Source organism: Saccopteryx bilineata, chromosome 7 (genome assembly GCF_036850765.1).
Source record: "Saccopteryx bilineata isolate mSacBil1 chromosome 7, mSacBil1_pri_phased_curated, whole genome shotgun sequence".
Classification (NCBI taxonomy): domain Eukaryota; kingdom Metazoa; phylum Chordata; class Mammalia; order Chiroptera; family Emballonuridae; genus Saccopteryx; species Saccopteryx bilineata.
In genome coordinates, this window is record NC_089496.1 from 76,796,956 (window position 1) to 76,821,948 (window position 24,993).

Sequence of the window (24,993 nt, forward strand, 5' to 3'; positions counted from 1 at the left end):
GATCCCGTTCTGCCCCCATTTTATAGTGTAGAAATCCAGACCTTTAATCCAATATACAAAATACGGAAATCTCTAATACAAAGTCACTTCTCTGAGGCATGATTGGATTGTACCACCCCACATCAAAAAGGGTGGGAAAGGTTTAATCCCAAAACCAAGCCCCAGGCTACAACGATCCTGCCTGCCCCCAACACACATTAATATCACCTGGGCGACAGCCTCCACGTGGGCAGCGCCATCTTTAACAAAGTGAGCATAATATATTTTATCTGCCCAACACAAACGTTATACAAATAGATATTATACAACTGTTGTTACGATTGAGGGCAAAAACCATCACTGTAAACAGTAGCGCTTCCTACCGATAAGCTTCATTCACTCCGTAGTTCCAACTTTTCCTGTACTTATTATAAACTCCGTAACATAAACTCCCACTTACAGCAAGCACAGTTACAAAAAAAAATAAAATAAAATAAAGAAAAATTATCATTGAGATTTATTCAACACACCTCTCTCATTTAGAGACGGACCATCACTTCTTCAAAAATGACAGGCACCCCGCTTCAAAAAAAATCGGTAAGGACAGGCCTGGCCTGTGGTGGCGCAGTGGATAAAGCATCGACCTGGAACACTGAGGTCGCCAGTTTGAAACCCTGTTCTGCCTGGTCAAGGCACATATGGGAGTTGATGCTTCCTGTTCCTTCCCCCTTCTCTCTCTCCTATCTCAAATGAATAAATAAAATTTAAAAAAAAATCGGTAAGGACAGAAAAAAACCTTACGTGAACGGCAGAGTGGATTCTGCCTTCGTAGAGGATCCGCTCTACTGTGCACCTGCGCTACGGTGTCATTCCCCGAGATGCCCACAGGAGAGCGTACTGTGCACCTGCGCTACGGTGTCATTCCCCGAGATGCCCACAGGAGAGCGTACTGTGCACCTGCGCTACGGTGTCATTCCCCGAGATGCCCACAGGAGGGCGTACTGTGCACCTACACTACGGTGTCATTCCCCAAGATGCCCACAGGAGGGCGTACTGTGCACCTGCGCTACGGTGTCATTCCCCGAGATGTCCACAGGAGGGTGCCAGGGTATCGCGCTGACGGCATATTTGAAAACCGCGTTAGACTGGACTCCGGTGGTAACACCTGGGAAGGATGCATCTTCCCCTCCTGGCGTTTCCTCTAGAAATGCGCAACAAAAAGTAACTACAGAGCCCTTATCGCTACAAGTTATCAAATACACTTCTCAATAACCCACAAAATAAAATTAAACTGGCGGTTACAATGCCATTGGAACTGAAACGTAATAAAAACACCGCGCACCGATACACAGGCAACTCTTAACAGCCTCCCCTACACAGATGAGCAAGAAAGAAAACCAGACGGTTCTCTACTTTCTCACTTTTCCTTCACAACCCACGTTAGTACATCGAATTGCACCTCACCTTCACCTCGCCTCGGCGACCGCCTCCCTCGGAGCCTGGCGGTGGTCCCGGCGCCTCTTCCCACCGTGGTCCGGACTGCGCGTGCCTGAGCCCGCCCCGCACCTGCCTTTCCCCGCCTCCCGCCTCCTTCCCTCCGCGCCTCCGGCCTCAGGGCCCACCACGCCCCTCACAGTTCTTCTAGGTTTCAGGGACCCATCGAAATAGAAAAAGCCAGGGACTTTATAAAATTAGAATCAACTCTTAAAATAAAATTATTCACATAATAAAAACACAAGCCAAAACTGGAGAGAACATCTTATTCAACAAATACCTGATGAAACATTTCTGCTCCATAAACTGACAAAACTACAATGCAGGCCCTGGCCGGTTGGCTCAGCGGTAGAGCGTCGCCCTGGCATGCGGGGGACCCAGGTTCGATTCCCGGCCAGGGCACACAGGAGAAGCGCCCATTTGCTTCTCCACCCCCCCTCCTTCCTCTCTGTCTCTCTCTTCCCCTCCTGCAGCCAAAGCTCCATTGGAGCAAAGATGGCCCGGGCACTGGGGATGGCTCCTTGGCCTCTGCCCCAGGCGCTAGAGTGGCTCTGGTCACGGCAGAGCGACGCCCCGGAGGGGCAGAGCATCGCCCCCTGGTGGGCAGAGCGTTGTCCCTGGTGGGTGTGCCGAGTGGATCCGGGTCGGGCGCATGCGGGAGTCTGTCTGACTGTCTCTCCCCATTTCCAGCTTCAGAAAAATACAAAACAAACAAACAAACAAAAAAAAAAAACAACAAAAAAAACAACTACAATGCATTTCTGGTCAATATTTACATAGCACTCTAAAACAAATAGCCCCATTGAAAATGAATTCTTATTTAAACAGACACCAGGCGGAGGAACACAGTGTGGACAAGAAAGGGTTCCGTGGATTGGACCACCTCCTGATCCAATAGAAACTTCCGAATTGAACAGTTGGTGGAGGTGGGATCTCACAGCCCTGGCAGATCACTTCTTTACCAGAAGGTTTCTCTTTGCCATCACAGCTATGTCTGGCGACTCTGTGCATCTATAGGATCATACCTTTGACCTGCCCCCTGGCAGTCCCCTCCTACAAAACGGTGATAGCACAGGCTCTTCCCTACGTGCTCATCCCGTCCAGCTCTGGCTCTCAGGCCCTCCTGAAATCTTCCCTCTTTTTTTTTTATTATTTCACATGCATTAAAGAAATTACCTCTCTCGCGCGCTCTCTCTCTCTCCCTCCCTCTACCCTCTAAAATAAAACAAGCAAACAAACAAATAATTAAAAAAAAAAAAAGACTGGGCTTGCCTGGTCAAAGCACTTATGAAATTTGATGCTTTCTGCTCCTCCCCCTTTCTCTCTCGGTCTCTCTCTCTCTCCACTCTCTAAAATGATTTTTATTATTTATTCATTTTTTTTTTTTTTTGACATCTGCTGGTTGCTTTTATTTTTCACTTTAAAGATAGGACTAAAATCAAAACAACTGAATTTGCACTTTTCAACACGAAAGAATGAAAGAATAGCGTCAATAAAGCAGCTATTATTCTCATGAGCACTGATGAACTATACTGAAACAAGGAAAACTAAAAATACCTGCCTACTTAATCTGAGGTGCTGCCACTGAACTCAGCTACGGATGCTGACTCTGAAAGAGGCCCCTCGGAAGACTGCAGATGCAAAGGCCGAAGATGGTATTCGAAATCCTATTTACAGAATACCTAGAAACAGGCTAAACTGGAACCTGCTGTCAGTTTTTAATAGCCATTAGCACACTTTTTTAAAGATATAGAAGACTACTGTTTTCATACAAATCAGCAGTTTTAAAATCATCTCTAGTGCTTTCAACTGTCACATAAACCAAAGACCCAAATAATTTCAAATGATCAGATACTATTTAGGCAACAATTCTTATGTGTCAGTACTTTTAATGTTGTGTACATAAAATTATAGTAAAAAGACAGCTATAGACAAGACATAGCCCCTCATTTCCATGATCAGCACACTGCATCACATTAAACCGAGTTTATATTCCACCATCAAGTGCGGTTCTCCCATTTGTTCACTTTGTGATGGGTCATTAAGAATATCTTCAAACCCAATAGTATCATCATTGCCCCTCAAAATATCCAGTGAAAGGTTTGAGCTTGGAAGAAAGGGAAGACGCTGAACCTGTTGCACTGCCTTGAATTCCATCTGCAGTTTTAGTGGAGCAAACAGACCCTGGATGTTCCTCAGTGTAGAAAAATTCATTTTATCTTGGTTGAGCTGGAAATTTTTTTCTGATAATTCAAGAGGATGACTGGGCAAAAGTTCATTTTTCACACAAGAAAAACCTTTTCGAAGAAGATCATGATTTTCAAAAGGTCCACTTGCTGAAAGTTCAGTAACTGGAATACTGTCCTTTAGCTGAGATCCAAGTCCTCTGGTATTCATTTTCAGCTCGCTCTGCAAACACCTTCCAATCTCCGTTCCTGTCGTTCGGACTCACTGCTCACTTCCGTTTCCGGCGTTGCCCCCCCATATCCGCCCTATTTATTCATTTTTTTAGAGAAGAGAGAGAGAGAGAGAGAAGGGAGGAGGAGCAGGAAGCATCAACTCCCATATGTGCCTTGACCAGGCAAGCCCAGGGTTTTGAACCGGCAATCTCAGCATTCCAGGTCAACGCTTTATCCACTGTACCACCACAGGTCAGGCCTCTAAAATGATTTTGAAAAATAAATAAAAAAGAAATTGCTATGCTGAGAGTCTCTCCAGGATTGGAGATCTTCATCCCAAACGTTTGGAGTCATTTAAGCTCAAATAAACTCCTAAAAAATCCCAAGGTTTCATGTTTCTTATGTCGACAAGATCAAGTACCTAACCTTACAAAAATAAGCTCTGACTGATATATAACATTAGGAAATGACAAATTCAAACTACAATAATATGGCGTCCACACTTGTTAGAATGGATGAACTCCAAATATGAACAGTACCTATGATCTCATGCATTCACTGTTTAATTCTTGGATGTCCCCTGAGGATCAGGCCTACACGCTTGGCGTATCAGAAGGATGCTCTGCTTAACTGAGCTACCCGGCCAGGGCATAGCCATGGCTTTCATCCAACTATCTCATTTAGGGATAGAAATACCTCTTTCAGCCTGACCAGGCGGTGGCACAGTGGATAGAGCATTGGACTGGGATGTGGAGAACCCAGGTTCGAGACCCCAAGGTTGCCAGCTTGAGTGTGGACTCATCTGGTTTGAGCAAAGCCCACCAGCTTGGACCCAAGGTCGCTGGCTCGAGCAAGGGGTTACTCGGTCTGCTGAAGGCCCACGGTCAAGGCACATATGAGAAAGCAATCAATGAACAACTAAGGTGTTGCAATGAAAAACTGATGATTGATGCTTCTCATCTCTCTCCGTTCCTGTCTGTCTATCCCTCTCTCTGATTCTCTCTCTATCTCTGTAAAAAAAACAACAAAAAACCCCTCTCCTCTTTCAGAACCAATAGATTCCCATAAAAAAAAGAAAATTAGTACAGAGGTAAAAATCATACTTAAATTAAGCAGGTGTTGGTCAAATAAGTTTGTAAATATGATATATATGTTTGCTCACTTATAGTTTGCATTGGGTGTGGGGGACAGGCTGTAAGCAGGCAGGGTCATTATAGCCTAAGGCTTAGTTTCAAAACTAAGCTTTTCCCCACACCCTTGACTGTTGCATGATGTGGGTTGGTACACTCTCATGAGGAATCCCATTTATGCCTCAGATAAGTGACTTTGTATCAGAGACTTCCTTGTTTGTATATTGGATTAAAGGTTTTGATTTCTACACTATAAAATGGGGCAGAGGAGCCTATGCTGGAGAAAAGCAGAGAAAGGCCACGTGGAGGAGAGAAGAAGCAGCCAAGATGGTGGAGTGCTGAAGGAGAAGCCAGTTTGTGCAGAGTTTGTGCAGAGAGAAGGAGATGGGGGAACAGAGGTGAATAAGGCTGGTGAGGTAGAAACCTTTGATTCTAGGAAAATTGGATAAGTCAGTGGCTTTGGGAGCCCTGAATGGAAAGGGAAGTGTTTTCCCACTGTGTGTATTTCTTGCCCGCCAGGTGCAAGCTAGGATTAAAGCTAATGGCTCACCAGTTCTTGGCTCCATTGTTTCATTACCAGTTGTCCGAATCAAATGTGAACTTGCACGGGCCAGGCAGCTGTGATGGTGGCCATGGATACTGGCTTTACAGCAGGTAAGTGGGTCGACCACTGATAGATCACACCCACCCACCCCTGTTCGTAGAGACACACACTGAGAGTATATTTAAAAGGGACCAAATTGCACTATAAAGCAAATGACAACAAACTTCAAAGATTTGAAATGACATAACCCATGTTTCCTATTCTCATAACAGTTAACCTTGAAATCAGTATTAACAGATAAACCAGGAAGTACTTATACTTACAGTTATTAAATACCATTTTAAATAACCTGCAACATACATTACAATTGGAATTCTAAAATTATTTTGGCTGAAAGATAATTATGAAAAAATAAAAATAAATACACCTCTGGTGCCCTGACCAATGTCTCAGTGCATGGAGTGTCCTCCCTGTGTGCCAAGGTTGTGGGTTCCACCCAGGTCTCAGCTCCTAAGAGAAGCGACCAAAAAGTTCACAGCTAAATGGAACAACTAAGCGAAAGTTAATATTAAAGCAATCCAAAATATACACATGCTAACTCAGGAAACTTGAACCTAATTTTAGCCAGGAACCCTGATACAACAAAAAATTAAATCTAGCATGGACCGTGATAAAATGAAAAAAACTAATTTTAGCAATGAACCGTGATACAGCAAAAAATTTAATCTAGCAATGGATCGTAATACATTGAAAAACTAACTTTAAAAATGGACCTTGATACAACAAAAAACAAATCTAGCAATGGACACTAATACGAGAAACTAAATCTAGCAATAGACAGTGATACAACAGAAAACTATATCTAGCAAAGGACCCTGATACACTGAAAAACTAAATTTAGCAATGGACCCTGATAATACGAAAAAACTCATTTTAGGAATAAATCTGATTCAACGATAACTAAATCTAGCAATGTACCCTGATACAACAAATATTTTAATTTAGCAATGGATCCTGATACAACGAAAAAACTAATTTTAACAATGGACCCTGATACAACAAAGAACTAAATCTAGCAATGGGCAATGAGAAAAAACAAAATTAATTTTAACAATGGGCCCTGGTACAATGAAAATCTAAATATAGTAATGAACCTTGATTCAATGAAAAACTAAATCTAGCAATGGACCCTGATACAGTGAAAAAACAAATTTTAGCTATTGAATTCGATACAATGAAAAACTAAATCTAGCAATTTACACTGATACAACAAAATATTTAATCTAGCAATGAACCCTGATACAATAAAAAGAGTAATATTAAAAGGGGACTCTATTACAACAAATAACAAATCTAACAATGGACCATGATACAATGAAAAAACTAATTTTAGCAAATGGACCCTGATAGAATGAAAAACTAAATCTAGCAATGCACCCTGATAATACAAAATAGCAATTTTAGCAAGGAACCTGATACAACAATAACTAAATATAGCAATGTAGCCTGATACAACAAAAACTTTAATTTAGCAATGGATGCTGATACAAGGAAAAAACTAATTTTAATAATTTTTTTTTTTTGTATTTTTCTGAAGCTGGAAATGGGGAGAGACAGTTAGACAGACTCCCGCATGTGCCCGACCGGGATCCACCCTGCACGCCCACCAGGGGCAACACTCTGCCCACCAGGGGGCAATGCTCTGCCCCTCCGGGGCATGGCTCTGCCGCGACCAGAGGCACTCTAGCGCCTGGGGCAGAGGCCAAGGAGCCATCCCCAGCACCCGGGCCATCTTTGCTCCAATGGAGCCTTGGCTGTGGGAGGGGAAGAGAGAGACAGAGAGGAAGGAGGGGGGGGAGAAGCAAATGGGTGCTTCTCCTATGTGCCCTGGCCAGGAATCGAACCTGGGTCCCCCACACGCCAGGCTGACGCTCTACCGCTGAGCCAACTGGCCAGGGCCTAATTTTAATAATTTTAACAACGGGGCCCTGGCTGGTTGGCTTGGTGGTGGAGCATCGGCCTGGCATGCAGGAGTCCCAGGTTCGATTCCCAGCCAGGGCACACAGGAGAAGCGCCATCTGCTTCTCCACCCCTCCCCCTCTCCTTCCTCTCTGTCTCTCTCTTCCCTTCCCTCAGCTAAGGCTCCACTGGAACAAGGATGGCCCGGGCACTGGGGATGGCTCTGTGGCCTCTGCCTTGGGTGCTGGAATGGCTCTGGTTGCAATGGAGTGACGCCCTAGATGGGCAGAGCATTGCCCCCTGGTGGGCATGCTGGGTGGATCCCGGTCGGGCGCATGCGGGAGTCTGTCTGACTGCCTCCCCATTTCCAACTTCAGAAAAATACAAACAAACAAACAAAAAAACCCAATGGATTCTGATACAACAAAAATCTAAGTTTAGCAATGGACCCTGATATAACGAAGACACTAATTTTTGCAATGGACCCTGATACAATGAAATACTAAATCCAGCAATGGACCCTGATACGACAAAAATCTAAATGGTAGCAGTGGACCCTGATACAATGACAAACTAAGTCTAGCAATGAACCCTGATAAAACTAAAAACTTAATCTAGAAATGGACCTGGATACAAAGAAAAAACTAATTTTAACAATTGACCCTGATATAACAAAAAGTAAATCTAGCAATGGACCTTGATACAAAGAATAACTAAATCTAGCAATGGACCCTGACACAACAAAAAAACTAGTTTTAGCAATGGACCCAGATACAACAAAAAATTAAATCTAGCATTGGACCATGATACAAAAAGAAAAAACTAATATTAGCAATGAACTCTGATTCAACAAAAAACTGAACATAGCAATGGACCCAGATATAGCCTGTTTTGCTAGGAAGAGTGAAGAGAGAGTGGAGAGACAGAAAGAGAAAGAGAGAAAGAGAGAGCTAAGGGGCTTGGGAGCCCTGCCGAGGCTGGTGGAGGTCTATGACTCTGAGACAGCCAGAGAGTGAGTCGGGGCTTTGGGAGCCCTAAGAGAAAGGGAAGCAGTCTTCCCTGCTTTTTTGCTTGTCTGCTGTTATGAGACTTTAATAAACAGAATGATCCACCATCCTCCAGCTCCACAGTTCCTTTACCATCTGCCTGAATCCAATGTGAACTGCATGTTCACGGCCACGACAGCCGTGGCCACTGGCCTTACACTTGATAAAGGAAAATCATCTTTTTCACCATCACCATCATCATCACCTCTTATTTGCATGCTTTTATGTGGCAGGTAGTTGCTAATGTTTAAACTTAAATTATATGAACTATGGTTAATGTGAAGCTAGAATTAGACACAGATTGTGAGTATCCATGCTGGAACATTTGGAATCCAGCCACCAATCTGCATGACAAGCAACAGTGAACTCAAGTTCTCTTCTTGGGTGTGAAGCAGATTGGGATCCAAACCCTCACCAGTTACTGGGCTTTTGCAGCACTGGGAACACCCTTCAATATAACCTGAGTTCCAGTCATTGGCAATCCAGTTTTGTAAAACTCAGAACGCACCTGGAAACCTCGTAAGACACAACACATGGCCCTTGCCTCTTGGCTCTTAATGGTGAAGCTGAGGACTAGATATACCATCAGAACTTTCTATCTCTTGTCTCAAAGTCTCTATTTTCTTGTTGTTGTTCAATCACTTGCTATTCTTCTCTGTGACTAAGATTCCCTTGTTGTTGTTGTTTTTTCCTTTTGTGGCAAAGACAGAGAGAGTCAGAGAGAGGGACAGACAGACAGGAAGGGAGAGAGATGAGAAGCATCAATTCTTCATTGCGGTTCCTTAGTTCATTGATTGATTTCTCATATGTGCCTTGACCGGGGGCTACAGCAGAACGAGTGACCCCTTGCTTGAGCCAGCGACCTTGGGCTCAAGCTGGTGAGCCTTGCTCAAACCCAATGAGCCTGTGCTCAAGCTGGTGACCTCGGGGTCTCGAACCTGGGTCCTCTGCGTCCCAGTCCAACACTCTATCCACTGCGCCACCACCTGGTCAGGCAAGATTCCTTTGTTTTTATTATTTTCAGACCACATGGGAAAACATGGCTGACAATGGTACCCACATATATATGTTATAGATTAAATACTTCAGTGTCAACTTTCCAGCAAAGCAAGTCTCATTGTCTCCTGTTGGTAAGCATTTTCCAATGATTAAATTAATGTGGTTGGAAATAAGTTTGCTTTGCAAATCTGCTGGGGAATCACCTGCACTTTTTTTGCAGGTATCAGGAGAGTGGGGCAACTTCCAATGAAAACAGAAACAGGAGCTTGGCCAACTCCTGTTAATAGGAGACTAAACTGTCCCCAGGATCCGAGTCTCAGCACTTACTGTTCTTCATTTCTTAGCACAACCATCATGAGTAAAGATGATGTGGAACAGGCTGGAGGCCAATGGCACCAAGAGGGCCCGACAATGCTCTTGCATGGATGTGACAGTCATGTTTGGGGCATAAGAACACATTAGATCACGACAATAGAGAGCATTAAAAATAAGAAAATATTGTCATTCAGGCGTAATATGTTTTGTTTAAAGTTTCAAGATGGTAGCACATGCATTTTCTCTGTTTCTGTGTATAAGAAAGAGGTTACGGGCCTCTTATTGTCATTGACGCCTCTCCAGAAGGCTATGCAAAGGCACTGAATAATGAGTAAGACACAGTTCTCAGAAAATGGGAATAATATTGGGTTAAGACTCCAGTTCTGAGATTTGAAGAACTTTATACCGTAAAATGAGCAATTTCTGTTTCCAGATGAGCACACAGGCACAGACAGACCTTGGCAAGTGCAAACAGCCAATTGTCACAGATGTCCCTGGCTCCAGGTTCAGTGAACTCCGCATAATGGCATCTCCTCGCTCCCAGGTGTCTATGAACCCGGGGATGGCCTCAGATAAGAACCCTAATATCACTAAGGCTGTGTACTTCACCATGTTCTCCTCAGTCCCTTTTAAAACGAAACAAAGAATATGATCACTGTTTTAGTTTCACTTTCCTCAGCAGGAACTCTTGACTTCAGTTTCACTTTCCAGTTGGTTTTTACCCTGGTTTCCACTGTATTCTTGCAAGAACACGCCCACAGGTTACCTCATTGGTTGATGTGGATCTCCTTTATATAGCCTTGTTTTAGGGCTTAAAAGCCAACTGAAAATCTTCAAGACAGGCTGGCCAGACCTGAGAGAAACCACCCAGCTTAGCAAAACACTGCTTAACTGCTGCCTAATTCATAACAACCATGAGGTAAGGCTTTCTCTGCTTCTCTGCCTTTCTAAAGTTTCTGAAAAAAAAAATTAATCATTGCTTTCTCAACAGGCTTAGCTTCAGTGATGTCAAGTTTCCTAACTCTTCTGTTGCAGCATCTGCTTGTGGTTTGAGTGTGTGTTTGCACGCGCGTGTGTGTGTACATTCACATACACACATAAACTGGTTTATTCATTCAGGTGTTTTCATTTTTGTATCATCCCAAGAAGGCTTATCTCATGTTGAAGCCCAAAGAAGAGGAAGGAAATGGGAAAAGAATTTTGCAGGGCAGAGATGATCCTAACCTTTGAAATTATTTTCCATTGAACTCACTTCTGTGTGACATAGGGAGGGAGTGGACAGTTTGTCTGGAGAGAGACGGAGCTTTTAGCTGGCTTGTCCCTTTGGAGGAAATGTAGGACCCACACAGCTGTGTGAGCCACCCTGGTCGTAAGGTCTCCCAGATGTGTTGAGGGAGATACGGTGGGGAAGAGGTAGGAGGCCTCACTGCATTTCCTCTGTGGGCTTCTGGTCTCACTACCTTCACTCCTGAAGCCCGAATCAGGCCCTCTCAGTCCAACTGGGTTTAAGACTAAAGATGACCTGTCCTCTGGGGAAGCAGGGTGAACTACAAATAACTTAATAGCCTTGTGTCCCCCCGGGCTTGGCTGGACTCCTGCACCAGGTAACATCCACATCTTCCTTAGCTAAAGGACCTAATGTGGGCATTTCTGTGTTGTCCAAATTGAAGGTAGATTCAAATGATCCCTGATATCAGCAGATTTTAAAAAAGACAGTAATCCAATTTGATCTGTAAATTGTCCCTTAGCTCTCCAGTGGGTAAAATTTTGAAGGGGCAAAATTTCCAGAAAATGCACAATTATGGGACTTGGATCAATCCTCCTCTCTGCTTTGGTCCACAGACAGATAGATTGTGTTGTCACTGATAATAATAATTATTATAATATATAAGTAGCCATCACTTCCTGAATGTTTATTAAGTGCCACCTGGATTCTAAAATTGTTCTGTAAATTATTGCATTTAACCCTCAGAAGAAACTATGAGGTACTCATACTGATTGCGTAATAATGAATCTTCAATTTAAAAATATTGGTAATAGCCCTGGCCGGTTGGCTCAGTGGTAGAGCATTGGCCTGGCGTGTGGAAGTCCCGGGTTCGATTCCCGGCCAGGGCACACAGGAGAGGCGCCCATCTGCTTCTTCACCCTCCCCCTCTCCTTCCTCTCTGTCTCTCTCTTCCCCTCCCGCAGCAGAGGCTCCATTGGAGCAAAGTTTGCCCGGGCGCTGGGGATGGCTCCATGGCCTCTGCCTCAGGCGCTAGAGTGGCTCTGGTCTCGACAGAGCAACGCCCCAGAGGGGCAGAGCATCACCCCCTGGTGGGCATGCCGGGTGGATCCCAGTTGGGCGCATGCAGGAGTCTGTCTGACTGCCTCCCCGTTTCCAGCTTCAGGGAAAAAAAAAAAAAAAAAAAAAATATATATATATATATATATATATATATGTAATAAGTGATAGTGCTGAGACATGAACCATAGTCTTTATCCAATGACACCTTATTTAACTTTTAAACCAGTATTTCTTAAAGGGTACCAGTGGGGGTTTATGAGATAATTTCAGATAGCCTACTAATTGGCTCTTTTATTATAATGCTTTTGTGTTTTTTTCAACATATCCTAGAAAAAATATACATATATAATTTGAAGAATTTCTGTTCAGGTTAATAATACGTTTTTTTTATTTTGATAAAATACATGTAAGATAAAATTTACATGTGGTAAATACAGTGTCTTTTGATGCACAAAAGTTTTCAACTTTGATGACATCCAATTTATCCATTTTTACTTTGTGGCTTGTGCTTTTGGTATCATGTCTAAAAAATCATTGCCAAATACACTGTCATAGAGCTTTTCCCCTATGTCTTCTTTTCAGATTTTCATAGTTTTAGGTCTTATATTTAGGTTTTTGATCCCTTTTGAGTTACTTTTTTTTGTATATGTTCTAATGTAAGGGTCCAACTTCATTCTTTTGCATGTGGATATCTAGTTTTCCCAACACATTGTTGAAACACTTATCTTTCCCCATTAAATGTTCTCGGCACATGTGTCAAAAATCATTTGACCATTGTTATGGACTGAATTGCGTCCACCCCTAAATCCATATTTTGAAGTCCTTACCCTCCATGTGACTGTATTTGGAAATAGGGCCTATAAGAACATAATAAAGTTTAAGTGATCTTTATGTCAGTACCTCTGTTTTTTTTATTTTTTTATTTTTCTGAAGCTGGAAACAGGGAGGCAGTCTCTCCTGTGTGCCCTGGCCGGGAATCGAACCCGGGACTCCTGCACGCCAGGCCGACGCTCTACCGCTGAGCCAACCGGCCAGGGCCCACAAGTGGATTCTGAACATCAACCCCCTACCTGGTGGTAAAGAATGCTCGCTCACTTCCCAAGAGGTGATGTCAGAGAGGCCAAGTAGAGCTCAGGATTTTCACCACTACCCAGAGGCCTAGTGGAGTTCAGCATTTTTCCTACTCACCTTACTTATCAGCATCAGTTAAGGCTGATAAGAGAAGAGTAACAAGGCACACCAGCTCCTCACAGCCAGCATAGTGACTGTAGAAGCTCAGAGGGAGTCTGAGCTGCCACCCCCATCCATCAACATCAAGGAGCCGAGGCCCTCCGTAACTTACTAATAAAAGACAAGTGTGTAAATGATTTCTACCTGATCTGGCAGTGTGGAATGAGGTGTCCTTCCTTTCCCCTAGCTCAGTGCTATTAGAGGAGGCCTGCTAAAACAGGTATAAATGTGACTCCAAATCTCATAACACACAAATGTCCAGGTTTCAACCTGCAATTGCTTGTCATACCAAGTACCCAGAAAATGTCAATGTGAATGAGAAAGAATAATCAGATAACACTAAAATGACACAGGTGTTAGTATTGTCTAACAGGGATTTTAAACTTGCCATCATAAAAATGTATCAGCAAGATATTACAAATAAACCCAAAACAAAGAAACAAAGAAATCAGCCCTGGCCGTTTCACTCAGTGATAGAGCTTTGGCCTGGCATGTGAAAGTCTCGGGTTCGATTCCTGGCCAGGGCACACAGGAGAAGTGCCCATCTGCTTCTCCACCCTTCCCCCTCTCCTTTCTCTTTATCTCTCTCTTCCCCTCATGCTGCCAAAGCTCCATTGAAGAAAAGTTGGCCCGGGCACTGAGATGGCTCCATGGCCTCCGCCTCAGGCGCTAGAATGGCTCCAGTTGCAATGGAGCAATGCCCCAGGTGGGCAGAGCATCGCCCCCTGGTGGGCATGTCGGGTGGATCCTGGTCGGGTGCATGCGGGAGTCTGTCTCTCTACCTCCCCGCTTCTCACTGAGAAAAATTTTTTAAAAAGCAAAACAAAGATATCATAGAAGAAAATCTCAGGACCTTGGGCTTGGTGAAGACTTCCTGGACATGATACAAAAAGCATGATCCATAAGAGAAACAAAAGCAATTAATTACACTTCATCAAAAGTAAAAATGTTTACCATTCAAACGATCTTATTAAAGAATATAAATACAAACTACACACTAAGAGGAAATATTTGAAAACCACGTACCTCACATAGGATTCATATCTAGAATCTATAAAGAATTCTCAAAACCTTACAATAAAAAACAAACAAACCACCTAAAAAATAGGCAAAAAGTATGAAGAGATAATTAAACAAAGAGGATATGTGGATGACAAATAAACACATGAAAAGGTGTTCACACCAGTAGGCATTAGGAAAATGGAGGCAAGATCACACATTTACTAGAAGAGCTAAAAATTTTTTTGTATAGTGAGAAAGGAAATGCTGGTAAGGATTCAAATAACTGGAACGTTCATACATTGCTAATAGGAATGTAGATTGAGCTTGACCAGGCAGTGGTGCAGTGGATATAGTGTCAGCTTGGGACCCCGAGGACCCAAATTCAAAACCTTGAAGTAACCAGCTTGAGCGCTGGCTCACCAGCTTGAGTTCAGCATCACTTGAGTGAGCATAGGACCATATATATGACCCCATTGTCACTGGCTTGAGCCCAAAGGTCTCTGGCTAGAGCCCAAGGTTGCTGGCTTGAGCAAGGGATCACTGGATCAGCTGGAGACTCCCGATCAAGACACATGTAAGAAGCAATCAATGAACAAGTAAGGTGCCGCAACTATGAGTTGATGCTTCTCATCTCTCTCCCTTTCTGTCTGTCTGTCCCTCTTTCTACCAAAAAAACAAACAAACAAAAAAAGAAAAGTAAAGAATGAAAATTGATAAAATATTCTAAAAAATAGTTTGGAAGTTTCTGTTGTTAGAGCATTGTCCTTGAGAATCCAAGGTTGCGGGTTTGATCCCCAACCAGACAGGGCACATGCAAGAATCAACCAAAAATCATCCAATGAATGCATAAATCAGAGGAACAACCAATTTCTCTCTCTGTCTTTGTTTCTCTCTAAAATTAATTTATTTAAAAAAAATTTTTTTTAATTTATTTTTTACATTTTATTTATTCATTTTTTTAGAGAGAGGAGACACAGAGAGAGAAAGAGACAGAGAGAGGAAAGAGATAGAAAGAACAGAGGGAGGAGCAGGAAGCATCAACTCCCATATGTGCCTTGACCAGGCAAGCCTGGGGTTTTGAACCAGCGACCTCAGCGTTCCAGGTCGACGCTTTTACCCACTGTGCCACCATCTAAAATTAATTTAAAAGAATTAGAAATGTAAGCACACACCTATCATATGACCTAGCCATTACACCCCTGGTCATTTATCCCTGAGAAATGAAAATTAATTTTTTTGTTTGTACAGACAAAAGACACAACTGTTCACAGCAGTTGTAATAGGTTTACACTGGAAACAGCTGAGGTGTCAGTGATGAGGGAAAAGAGCCAATCTCCAAAAATCACATACTGTATGATTCTGTTTATATGACACTTTTGAAATGACAATATTATAAAGAACAGAATAGGCCCTGGCCGGTTGGCTCAGCGGTAGATCGTCGGCCTGGCGTGCGGGGGACCCTGGTTCGATTCCCGGCCAGGGCACACAGGAGAAGCGCAGGAGAAGCGCCCATTTGCTTCTCCACCCCCCGCCCCTCCTTCCTCTCTGTCTCTTCCCCTCCCGCAGCCAAGGCTCCATCGGAGCAAAGATGGCCCGGGCGCTGGGGATGGCTTCTTGGCCTCTGCCCCAGGCGCTGGAGTGGCTCTGGTCGCGGCATAGTGACGCCCCGGAGGGGCAGAGCATCGCCCCCTGGTGGGCAGAGCTTCGCCCCCTGGTGGGCGTGCCGGGTGGATCCCGGTCGGGTGCATGCTCCCCGTTTCCAGCTTCAAAAAAAAAAAAAAAAAAAAAAAAAGAACAGAATAGTGGTTATCTGAGGTGAGGGATTTCTGAGGAGGGAAGGAGGAGACACACGTGACTATTAAGGGACAGTATAAGGGAGATATTTGTGATGATGGGATAGTTTTGAATCTTGATTGAGGTGTTGGTTCCATAGATTTAGTCGTGTTATAAAGTGACATTGATCTATACAAATATTATACCAATTTCAATTTTCTACTTTTGATATTGTACTACATTTGTTAAAAAGGTAATCATTGGGAGAAACTAGTTGAAGTGTGCACTGAAATTATATACTACCTTTGCCACTTTCTGTGAACCTACAATTATTTCCAAATAAGAAGTGCAAAAAATAATTGGTCAAAATGATCTCTTTAAGGTTGTCTTATTTTGTTGCATAATCTGCAGATGGAGTTCCTGAGGTTCTGCATTTCTCCCTGGGCTCTGTCTAAACTATATTAATAGGAAAATAGGAAATTCTTATATAGCACTTAATATGCTCTAAGTCAGGGGTCCCCAAACTACGGCCCGCGGGCCACATGCGGCCCCCTGAGGCCATTTATCCAGCCCCCGCCGCACTTCCGGAAGGGGTACCTCTTTTATTGGTGGTCAGTGAGAGGAGCACATTGACCATCTCATTAGCCAAAAGCAGGACCATAGTTCCCATTGAAATACTGGTCAGCTTATTGATTTAAATTTACTTGTTCTTTATTTTAAATATTGTATTTGTTCCCGTTTTGTTTTTTTACTTTAAAATAAGATATGTGCAGTGTGCATAGGGATTTGCTCATAGTTTTTTTTATAGTCCGGCCCTCCAACGGTCTGAGGGACAGTGAACTGCCCCCCTGTGTAAAAAGTTTGGGGACCCCTGCTCTAAGTAATGTATATATATGGCTAATAAATCTTCACAAAACCCAGTGTTATAAGTACTATTTTACAAATGGGACTATTTTACAAACGGGACTCTGAAGCCCAAACAGGTTGCTTGGATGGAGTGCTAGAGCCAGCATATGGAGCCAAGCTAATTGCATTCAAACTCCATGCAGATTTTAGAAATACAGTTGACCACTGAACAGCATAGAAGGTAAGGATTCCAATCACACTGCCTAAACTCCCATCCCCACACGTTCGAAAACGCCCTGTTACTTTAAACTCTACAGTCAGCCCTTCCCATTCGTGGATTCAACCAACCACACATCAAACACAGTACTGTATTTTCCATCTACAGGTGGGACTATGAAAGTACTGTTTTCCATCCACAGTTGGTTGAATCCCTGCGTGTGAAACCTCTGATAAGATGGGTTGACTATGTTTATTGAAATATATCCCGCATGCTGAGGATGGCTCCATGGCCTCCATCTCAGGTGCTAAAAAAGAAAAAAAAATGGCTCCAGTTGCAAGAGAGCAAGGGCCCCAGATGGGCAAAGCATCGCCTTCTAGTGGACTTGCCAGGTTGATCCCGATCAGGGCACATGTGGGAGTCTGTCTCTCTGCCTCCCCTCCTCTCGCTAAGGAAAAAAAAAATTCTATATCTATATCTATGTCTAGATATAGGTAGATATAGATATATACAGTGTGTCCATAAAGTCATAGTGCACTTTTGACCGGTCACAGGAAAGCAACAAAAGACAATAGAAATGTGAAATCTGCACCAAATAAAAGGAAAACTCTCCCAGTTTCATACCTGTTCAGTGCAGTTCGATGTGGGCTCACACAGATTTTAGAGGGCTCCTTAGGTAGCTATCCCTCTACAGACTCATCACTGACTGATGGCCTACCAGAACGGGGTTTCTCCACCAAACTGCAGGTTTCTTTCAACTGCTTATCCCACCGAGTAATGTTATTCCTATGTGGTGGCGCTTCATTATAAACGTGCCGATATTCATGTTGCACTTTGGTCATGGATTCGAATTTAGTGAGCCACAGAACAAACTGACCTTTCCTCTGTACCGTCCACATCTCGACTGGCATGGCCTTGGGCTGCTCCGCTCTATACACAGTGTTACGTCATCACCTGCGCATGCGCACATGCTGCCACATCATCCTACAGAAACTGGGAGGGTTTTCCTTTTATTAGGTGCAGATTTCACATTTCTATCGTCTTTTGTTGCTTTCCTGTGACTGGTCAAAAGTGCACCGTGACTTTACGGACACACTGTATATCTCCAGGTACAAGTGGATCCAGCCAGTTCACACCCATGTTGCTCAAGGATCAACTGCAGACAAACTGAAAAATTCAGGGCAGGTGTGTCCTTTCCAAGGCTAAGCTGTGAAGGTGAAATGTTGTATCTGGCTTCTTTGCATTGGCTGCTCTTCTGCTAACAAAGAAAACCTGCTTTTGTTTTCACAGTAAGACTGCTGATGAAGATCAGGTCAAAGACAGGCTGGAGCAGTTGAGATGTCACTTCACTTGGAAGTTGCCAATTGAAGATTCTGAACTGATGGATTTAGAAAGTAGGGTCTTTGATGAGATTGAGTTCCTAGACACAAAATTTAATGTGGGAATATACCACTTCCTGGCCTATGTGAGACACCTGAAAGGCCAGAATAAGGAAGCTCTGGAGAGTTTGAAAGAAGCTGAAGACTTACTGCAGCCAGAAAATGCCGGCCAATCAGACGTGAGAAGGCTGGTTGCCTGGGGCAACTATGCCTGGCTGTATTACCACATGGGCAGACCGGCAGAAGCTCAGATCTACCTGGACAAGGTGGAGCACACTTGCAAGAAGTTTGCCAGTGCCTCCTGCTATGCAGTGGAGTGTCCGGAAATGGACTGCGAGGAAGGGTGGGCCTTGCTGAAATGTGGAAGGAAGGGTTCCGAACGGGCCAAAGCCTGCTTTGCAAAGGCTCTAGAAGCAGAGCCTGAAAACCCTGAATTCAACACCGGGTATGCAATTATTACCTATCGTCTGGATAGACTTAACAAAACAGCAGAGGTTCCTGGGGCACTTAGTCTGGACCCCCTAAAACGGGCTGTCCAGCTAAATCCAGAAGATTCCTACATTAAGGTTCTGCTTGCCCTGAAGCTTCAGGATGTAGGACAAGAAGATGAGGGAGAAAAGTACATTGAGGAGGCACTGAACAACACATCTTCGCAGGCCTACGTCTTTAGATATGCGGCCATGTTTTATCGAAGAAAAGGCTCTAGAGATAAATCTCTTCAGTTCTTAAAAATGGCTTTGCAGGCAACACCCTCCTCTGCCTTCCTGCATCACCAGATAGGAATTTGCTATAGATCACAAATTATTGAAATAAAGAAAGCTGCAAAGGGGCAGCCTAGAGGACGGGATAGAGAAAATATAAACAGAATAGCAAGATTAGCCATATTTCATTTTGAATTTGCTCTAGAACAGAAGCCCACATTTGAAATCGTTTATATAAACCTAGCAAATATGTATATAGAAATAGGCAACTGCATAAAAGCCGAAGAGCTTTATCAGAAAGCGTTACACATGAAATCACTTGAAAAAGAAAAACTGCAAGAGATATATTTATACTATGGTCAATTTCAGGAATATCAAAAGAAATCTGAAGTTGATGCTATTATCTATTATTTAAAAGCAATAAAAATAGAGAGGCCATCATTTGCGAGAAATAAAAGTATCAGTGCTTTGGAGAAATTGGTTTCAAAGAAACTTCAGAGAAATGCATCAGACATGGAAAGCTTGAGCATCCTTGGGCTCCTGCACAAACTGAAAGGAGAAATGAATCAAGCCCTGGAGTGCTATGAGTGCGCCCTGAGGCTGGCTGCAGACTCCGAGAACTCTGTGGGACACAGCCCGTAGGTCAGTGGTTCTCAACCTTTCTAATGCCGTGACCCCGCAATACAGTTCCTCATGTTGCGGTGACCCCAAACCAAAAAATAATTTTGGTGGCTATTTCCTAACTGTAATTTTGCTACAGTTATGATTCGGAATGTAAATACCTGATAGGCATTATGTATTTTCCGATGGCTTTAGGCGACCCCGCTGGGGTCGCGACCCACAGGTTGAGAACCGCTGCCGTAGGTGAAGTATGGACCACTGTCATATTGCATTTGATTGTAGGTTGACATGTATTAATCATCTTCTCTGCTTGCTGCTTTCAGAAACATGTAATTTTTGAACAATTATTCAAAACTGATAAAATATGACTTGTATTCAGAACATAGTAAAACAGAATATATATGTCTCTGTGTGTGAGAGGAAGAGAGACATAAACCATTTCTCTATGAATGTTATATAGTAAAAATAATTTGTTAAGCAGATTTGTAGCAAATAAAACACTGCACTTACATAAAGTAAAATGATTCATTCATTTTGTCAAAAAATAGTTTTCAGTGCTTGATATAAAAAATACTATGGTAGCCTGGCCTGTGGTGGCGCAGTGGATAAAGCGTTGGCTGGAAATGCTGAGGTCACCAGTTCGAAACCCCAGGCTTGCCTGGTCAAGGCACATGGGATTTGATGCTTCCTGCTGCTCCCCCTCTTTTCTCTCTCTCTCTCTTTCCTCTCTAGAATGAATAAAATATTTTAAAAAATACTATGGTGATATAAGAGGGAAAAATTCTTTTTCCTCTATTCATTTTAGGTTCATTGGCTGGGGCCTCATAAGTTATACTTACCAAAAACATATTAACAAGAAAAAAATAAACAAAAGCTTATTCAAGTGTGTATCTCACATGCACATGGCAGTACCCATGATGAGTAACTCAAAAAGGTGGTTAGAACTTGGATTTATATAACATCTTAACAAGAGAATAATAAATTTTTAGAGAAGTGATAAGACAAAGAAAAAGAACTTTGAGTTTCTAGGGTGGCGAAGGATAGAAGGGAGATATATGGGGAAAACTAATGAGAGATAGTTGCTTGTTAGTAAGATTTGTAATGTCCATTCCTTTGGTAGTGACAGAGCTGATAAGCGCCTGCTGTCGTCTCAGGTGATTAATTTCTGTCTCTCCTTGTAGAGAGGGAAGGTGGGACAACTTCATGAATTTATGTGCTGTCATAGGCAGATGTGTGATAGCCCGAGAGCTTTTCTTATATCTGCTTCTTCTCAATTGCCATCAGCTCAAGATGTGGCATATTTGGGGTGGCATATTCTGCTTTCTTTCAATGAGCAAAGCAGGCATTTTACCCAAATCTCATAGAGTTTACAACCTAGTGAGGAAAACAGATGATAAAACAAAAACACAGTCAAAGGTCAGCTTTTTCTGTGAAGATGCTTGAAATATAGTTAACTGTCAATTGTTCCAAACAGTTTATCTTGTTTATGCCAGTTTATTAGAAGCATTATTTATTCAGTCATTTGCTGGTATTGATGTAGTTAGATCAAGAAATATGAACTGGCCTGACCAGGCGGTGGCGCAGTGGATAGAGCATCGGACTGGATGCAGAGGACCCAGGTTCAAGACCCCGAAGCCACCAGCTTGAGTGCGGGCTCATCTAGTTTGAGCAAAGCTCACCAGCTTGGACCCAAGGTTGCTGGCTTGAGCAAGGGGTTACTCAGTCTGCTGTAGCCCCACAGTCAAGGCACATATGAGAAAGCAATCAATGAACAACTAAAGTGCCAAAAAACTGGTAATTGATGCTTCTCATCTCCCTGCGTTCCTGTCTGTCTGTCCCTATCTATCCCTCTCTCTGACTCTTGCTCTGTCTCTATAAATAAATAAATAAATAAATAAAAATAAAAAAAAGAAATATGAAACGGATACTAAATGAGAGACCATGTGTGGCAATCACCTTTGATTATGACATTTTACTAAAAGGCATTGCACAACAAATAATATTTTTAAAAGCATTAAATGAAGCAATGTTACTGTTTTTCATTGCTGTGTATGTTTTGGGTGAGGATAAACATAATTTGCTATTGTGGCTGTAACAAATTATCACAAACTTGATGGCTTGAAAACACATAGATGTATTATCTTATAGTTCTGCAGGTCAGAAATCTGAAATAGGTTTCAATGGACTAAAATTATAGTGTTGGCAGAGCCCTACTTTCCCTGGAGACTCTGGGGTTAATCCTTTTGTACATTAAGCTTCTAGGCTTCTTATATTTCTTGATGGAGACCCCTAAATCCATGAGAATATAAGTTCCCAAGCAGAGGCAGAGTAAGGTCAGTTGAGGCCTCGGGCGCAGAAGAAAGTATTGGGCCCCTTAAAAAAAAGAAAGAGACAGGGAAAATAAAAATACATGTTAACAGCCCTGGCCGGTTTGCTCAGTGGTAGAGCGTCGGCCTGGCCTGCGGAAGTCCCGGGTTCGATCTCCAGCCAGGGCACACAGGAGAAGCACCCATCTGCTTCTCCACCCCTCCCCCTCTCCTTCCTCTCTGTCTCTCTCTTCCCTTCCCGCAGCCAAGGCTCCATTGGAGCAAAGTTGGCCTGGGCGCTGGGGATGGCTCCATGGCCTCTGCCTCAGGCGCTAGACTGGCTCTGGTCGCAACAGAACGATGCCCCAGATGGGCAGAGCATCGCCCCCTGGTGGGCATGCCGGGTGGATTCCGGTTGGGCGCATGCGGGAGTCTGACTGCCTCCCTGTTTCCAGCTTCAGAAAAATACAAAAAAAAAAAAAAAAAAATACACGTTAACTATATTTTTAAATAAATAAAAAGTATCATGTACTATTAATGTTAAAATTGCACATATGAAACCAGACTTGGTGTCATTAGAAAAAAGTGTAAAGTTGGGGGTTTGCAGGGCCCTTCAGAAGTCGGGGTCCAGGGCGTGCGTTCAGTGCTCCCGCCATTAAATCCACCTCTGTCCCCAAGGAATTTTCAGAAATAATGAGCCGGGCTTTGGATTGCTACTAAAATTTTATAGGAATTAGAGTGAGCAAAATTTATAACATTGATGGGCAGGCATCAGGGTTCCATAGAAGCAATCCTCCCAACTTTATTATCACTAAAAGAAGAGATTTATCAGATTTCACAAAAACAATGCCTTACAGTGCTTTTGTTTGGGAAAGGAGGTTGTGTGGTGATAAAATAAATCTAACCTCTGCCAACTCAGATATTTATATTCAAAGTAAATCATTGAATTGGTCGGTTCTTTATTAGGCAACTCTTCCCAGGTATTGCTGTGCATCATCTGCACCAGAAGCCAGAGCTCATTCATACAAAGAGAGTCTGCAGATATGTAATGTGTTTGTGTGACATATGTTTGACAATCTCCAGCGATCGTGGTTACCTAGTATGTCTTATGACCTGATACCATCTCTGAGGCCCATCCTTCCCAACTCTGAAAGAGATCTCTATACTTCCCAGAGCTCAGGAAAAGAAGTGTGGGATAGCCTATTAGGGGCCCCCAAACTTTTTACATAGGGGGCCAGTTCACTGTCCCTCAGACCATTGGAGGGCCGCCACATACAGTGTTGACCACCAATGAAAGAGGCGCCCCTTCCGGAAGTGCGGCGGGGGCTGGATAAATGGCCTCAGGGGGTCGCATGCAGCCTGCGGGCCTGGCCGTAGTTTGGGGATGCCTGGCCTAGATGCTCGCAGAGGGAGACAATAAGCAGCAAATCCAGAAAAATAGATGTTGTTTGGTACTGACAACACTATTGCCAAATTTACACATGAAGATCTCCAGGCATTACCAAGAGGTCTCTTTAACTAAGGTGACCAACTTTTTTACAATGAAAAGGAGGGCAAAAATAAATTGAAGAAAACAATATCATAAATAAAAGAAGCATTTTATTCATTGCAACAATAATACACTATAATGTGATAAATGCATAACAAAAACATTTGTAATATTTTATATTGTAATTATGCTTACATGTCTATTAATTTTTAATAATAATTGTAAAAAATTATTGAATGAATAATTCAATGAATTTTTGTCAATGTATCATCGTGTAACAATATACTGAAAATATCTGAACAAGAAATATCCTTCATATTGAATTTTACGGCAAGTGCTGCAGATAGAGGATCAACATTCAATCTTGATTTCTCACTTGTCCAAAAATCATTAGAAATTGAAAAAAATCTTTCAACTGCTGCATTAGTTCCAGGGCAGCACAATGTAAATTGAACGAGAATAAATAAATTTTCACATGGAATATGTTCATTTTTGAAATGGCTGAATATTTCTGTGGACAAGGCCCACCGGGGGTGAGGACAACGAAGACGCAGAGACCCAACTCTGGAGACCAGATTCAGTGCCGCAGATCTGCTTTATTCAGGAAATAGGCCAGCTTATATACACAGGTTCAGCCTATACGGGGTGTTACAGCGTGTCCTTCACAGCCAATGGCCGAAAAGGTCAGGGAGCTGCCTGGGTGGTGCTGAGCCACCTCCCCACAGCGGGCGAGCTCCCTCCTGGGTGTGCCTAGGAGGGTTTCAGGTGCTGGAGTGTTCTCACAGCATTGCATCAGCCACAGCTGCTAGCAATGCGCTCTGCGCTCTACCCACATATTTCCACCCATCTTTTATTAATTTTGATGTGTTCATTTTCCCATTGTATTAATTTTTCAGAATTTAAGTATACATTCAGTCTTCTAAGTTCTTCAAAGAGACAGTTGTAGTCTATTTTGATGTCTGGCATTTCTTTAGATAAAAACTCAAGACAAGATTCAATATCTGTCCAATATACTTGTGATGAAGTAAAAAAAAAAAAACACCATTGAAAACTGTTATTTCCCGTGATGTTTGTTTCAGACCATTCTTCGATATATTGAAAACATGTCTGGTAAAAATTCTGCACTTCAGGCCCTGGCCGGTTGGCTCAGCGGTAGAGTGTCGGCCTGGCGTGTGGGGGACCCAGGTTTGATTCCCGGCCAGGGCACATAGGAGAAGCGCCCATCTGCTTCTCCCCCACCCCCTTCCTCTCTGTCTCTCTCTTCCCCTCCCGCAGCC

The 24,993-nt window shown here is 43.0% G+C and overlaps 2 protein-coding genes across 2 annotated transcripts; one reads left to right on the forward strand and one right to left on the reverse strand.

The window, feature by feature from the left end:
* Positions 1 to 3,342: 3,342 nt before the first annotated feature.
* LOC136310384 (proteasome maturation protein) lies at positions 3,343 to 3,948 on the reverse strand. Its single transcript, XM_066238914.1, has one exon. It carries the CDS (start codon positions 3,868 to 3,870, stop codon positions 3,445 to 3,447), a length of 426 nt encoding a protein of 141 aa, XP_066095011.1. The 5' UTR covers positions 3,871 to 3,948; the 3' UTR covers positions 3,343 to 3,444.
* A 6,722-nt stretch (positions 3,949 to 10,670) lies between these two features.
* On the forward strand, positions 10,671 to 24,775 carry IFIT1 (interferon induced protein with tetratricopeptide repeats 1). Its single transcript, XM_066239411.1, has 2 exons — positions 10,671 to 10,784; positions 18,511 to 24,775. Exons 1-2 carry the CDS (start codon positions 10,780 to 10,782, stop codon positions 19,940 to 19,942), a joined length of 1,437 nt encoding a protein of 478 aa, XP_066095508.1. The 5' UTR covers positions 10,671 to 10,779; the 3' UTR covers positions 19,943 to 24,775.
* Positions 24,776 to 24,993: the final 218 nt, after the last annotated feature.

Coding starts and splice junctions, on each gene's coding strand:
- LOC136310384 (XM_066238914.1), bottom strand. CDS start 3,870: ATGAATACCAGAGGACTTGGATCTCAGCTAAAGGACAGTATTCCAGTT.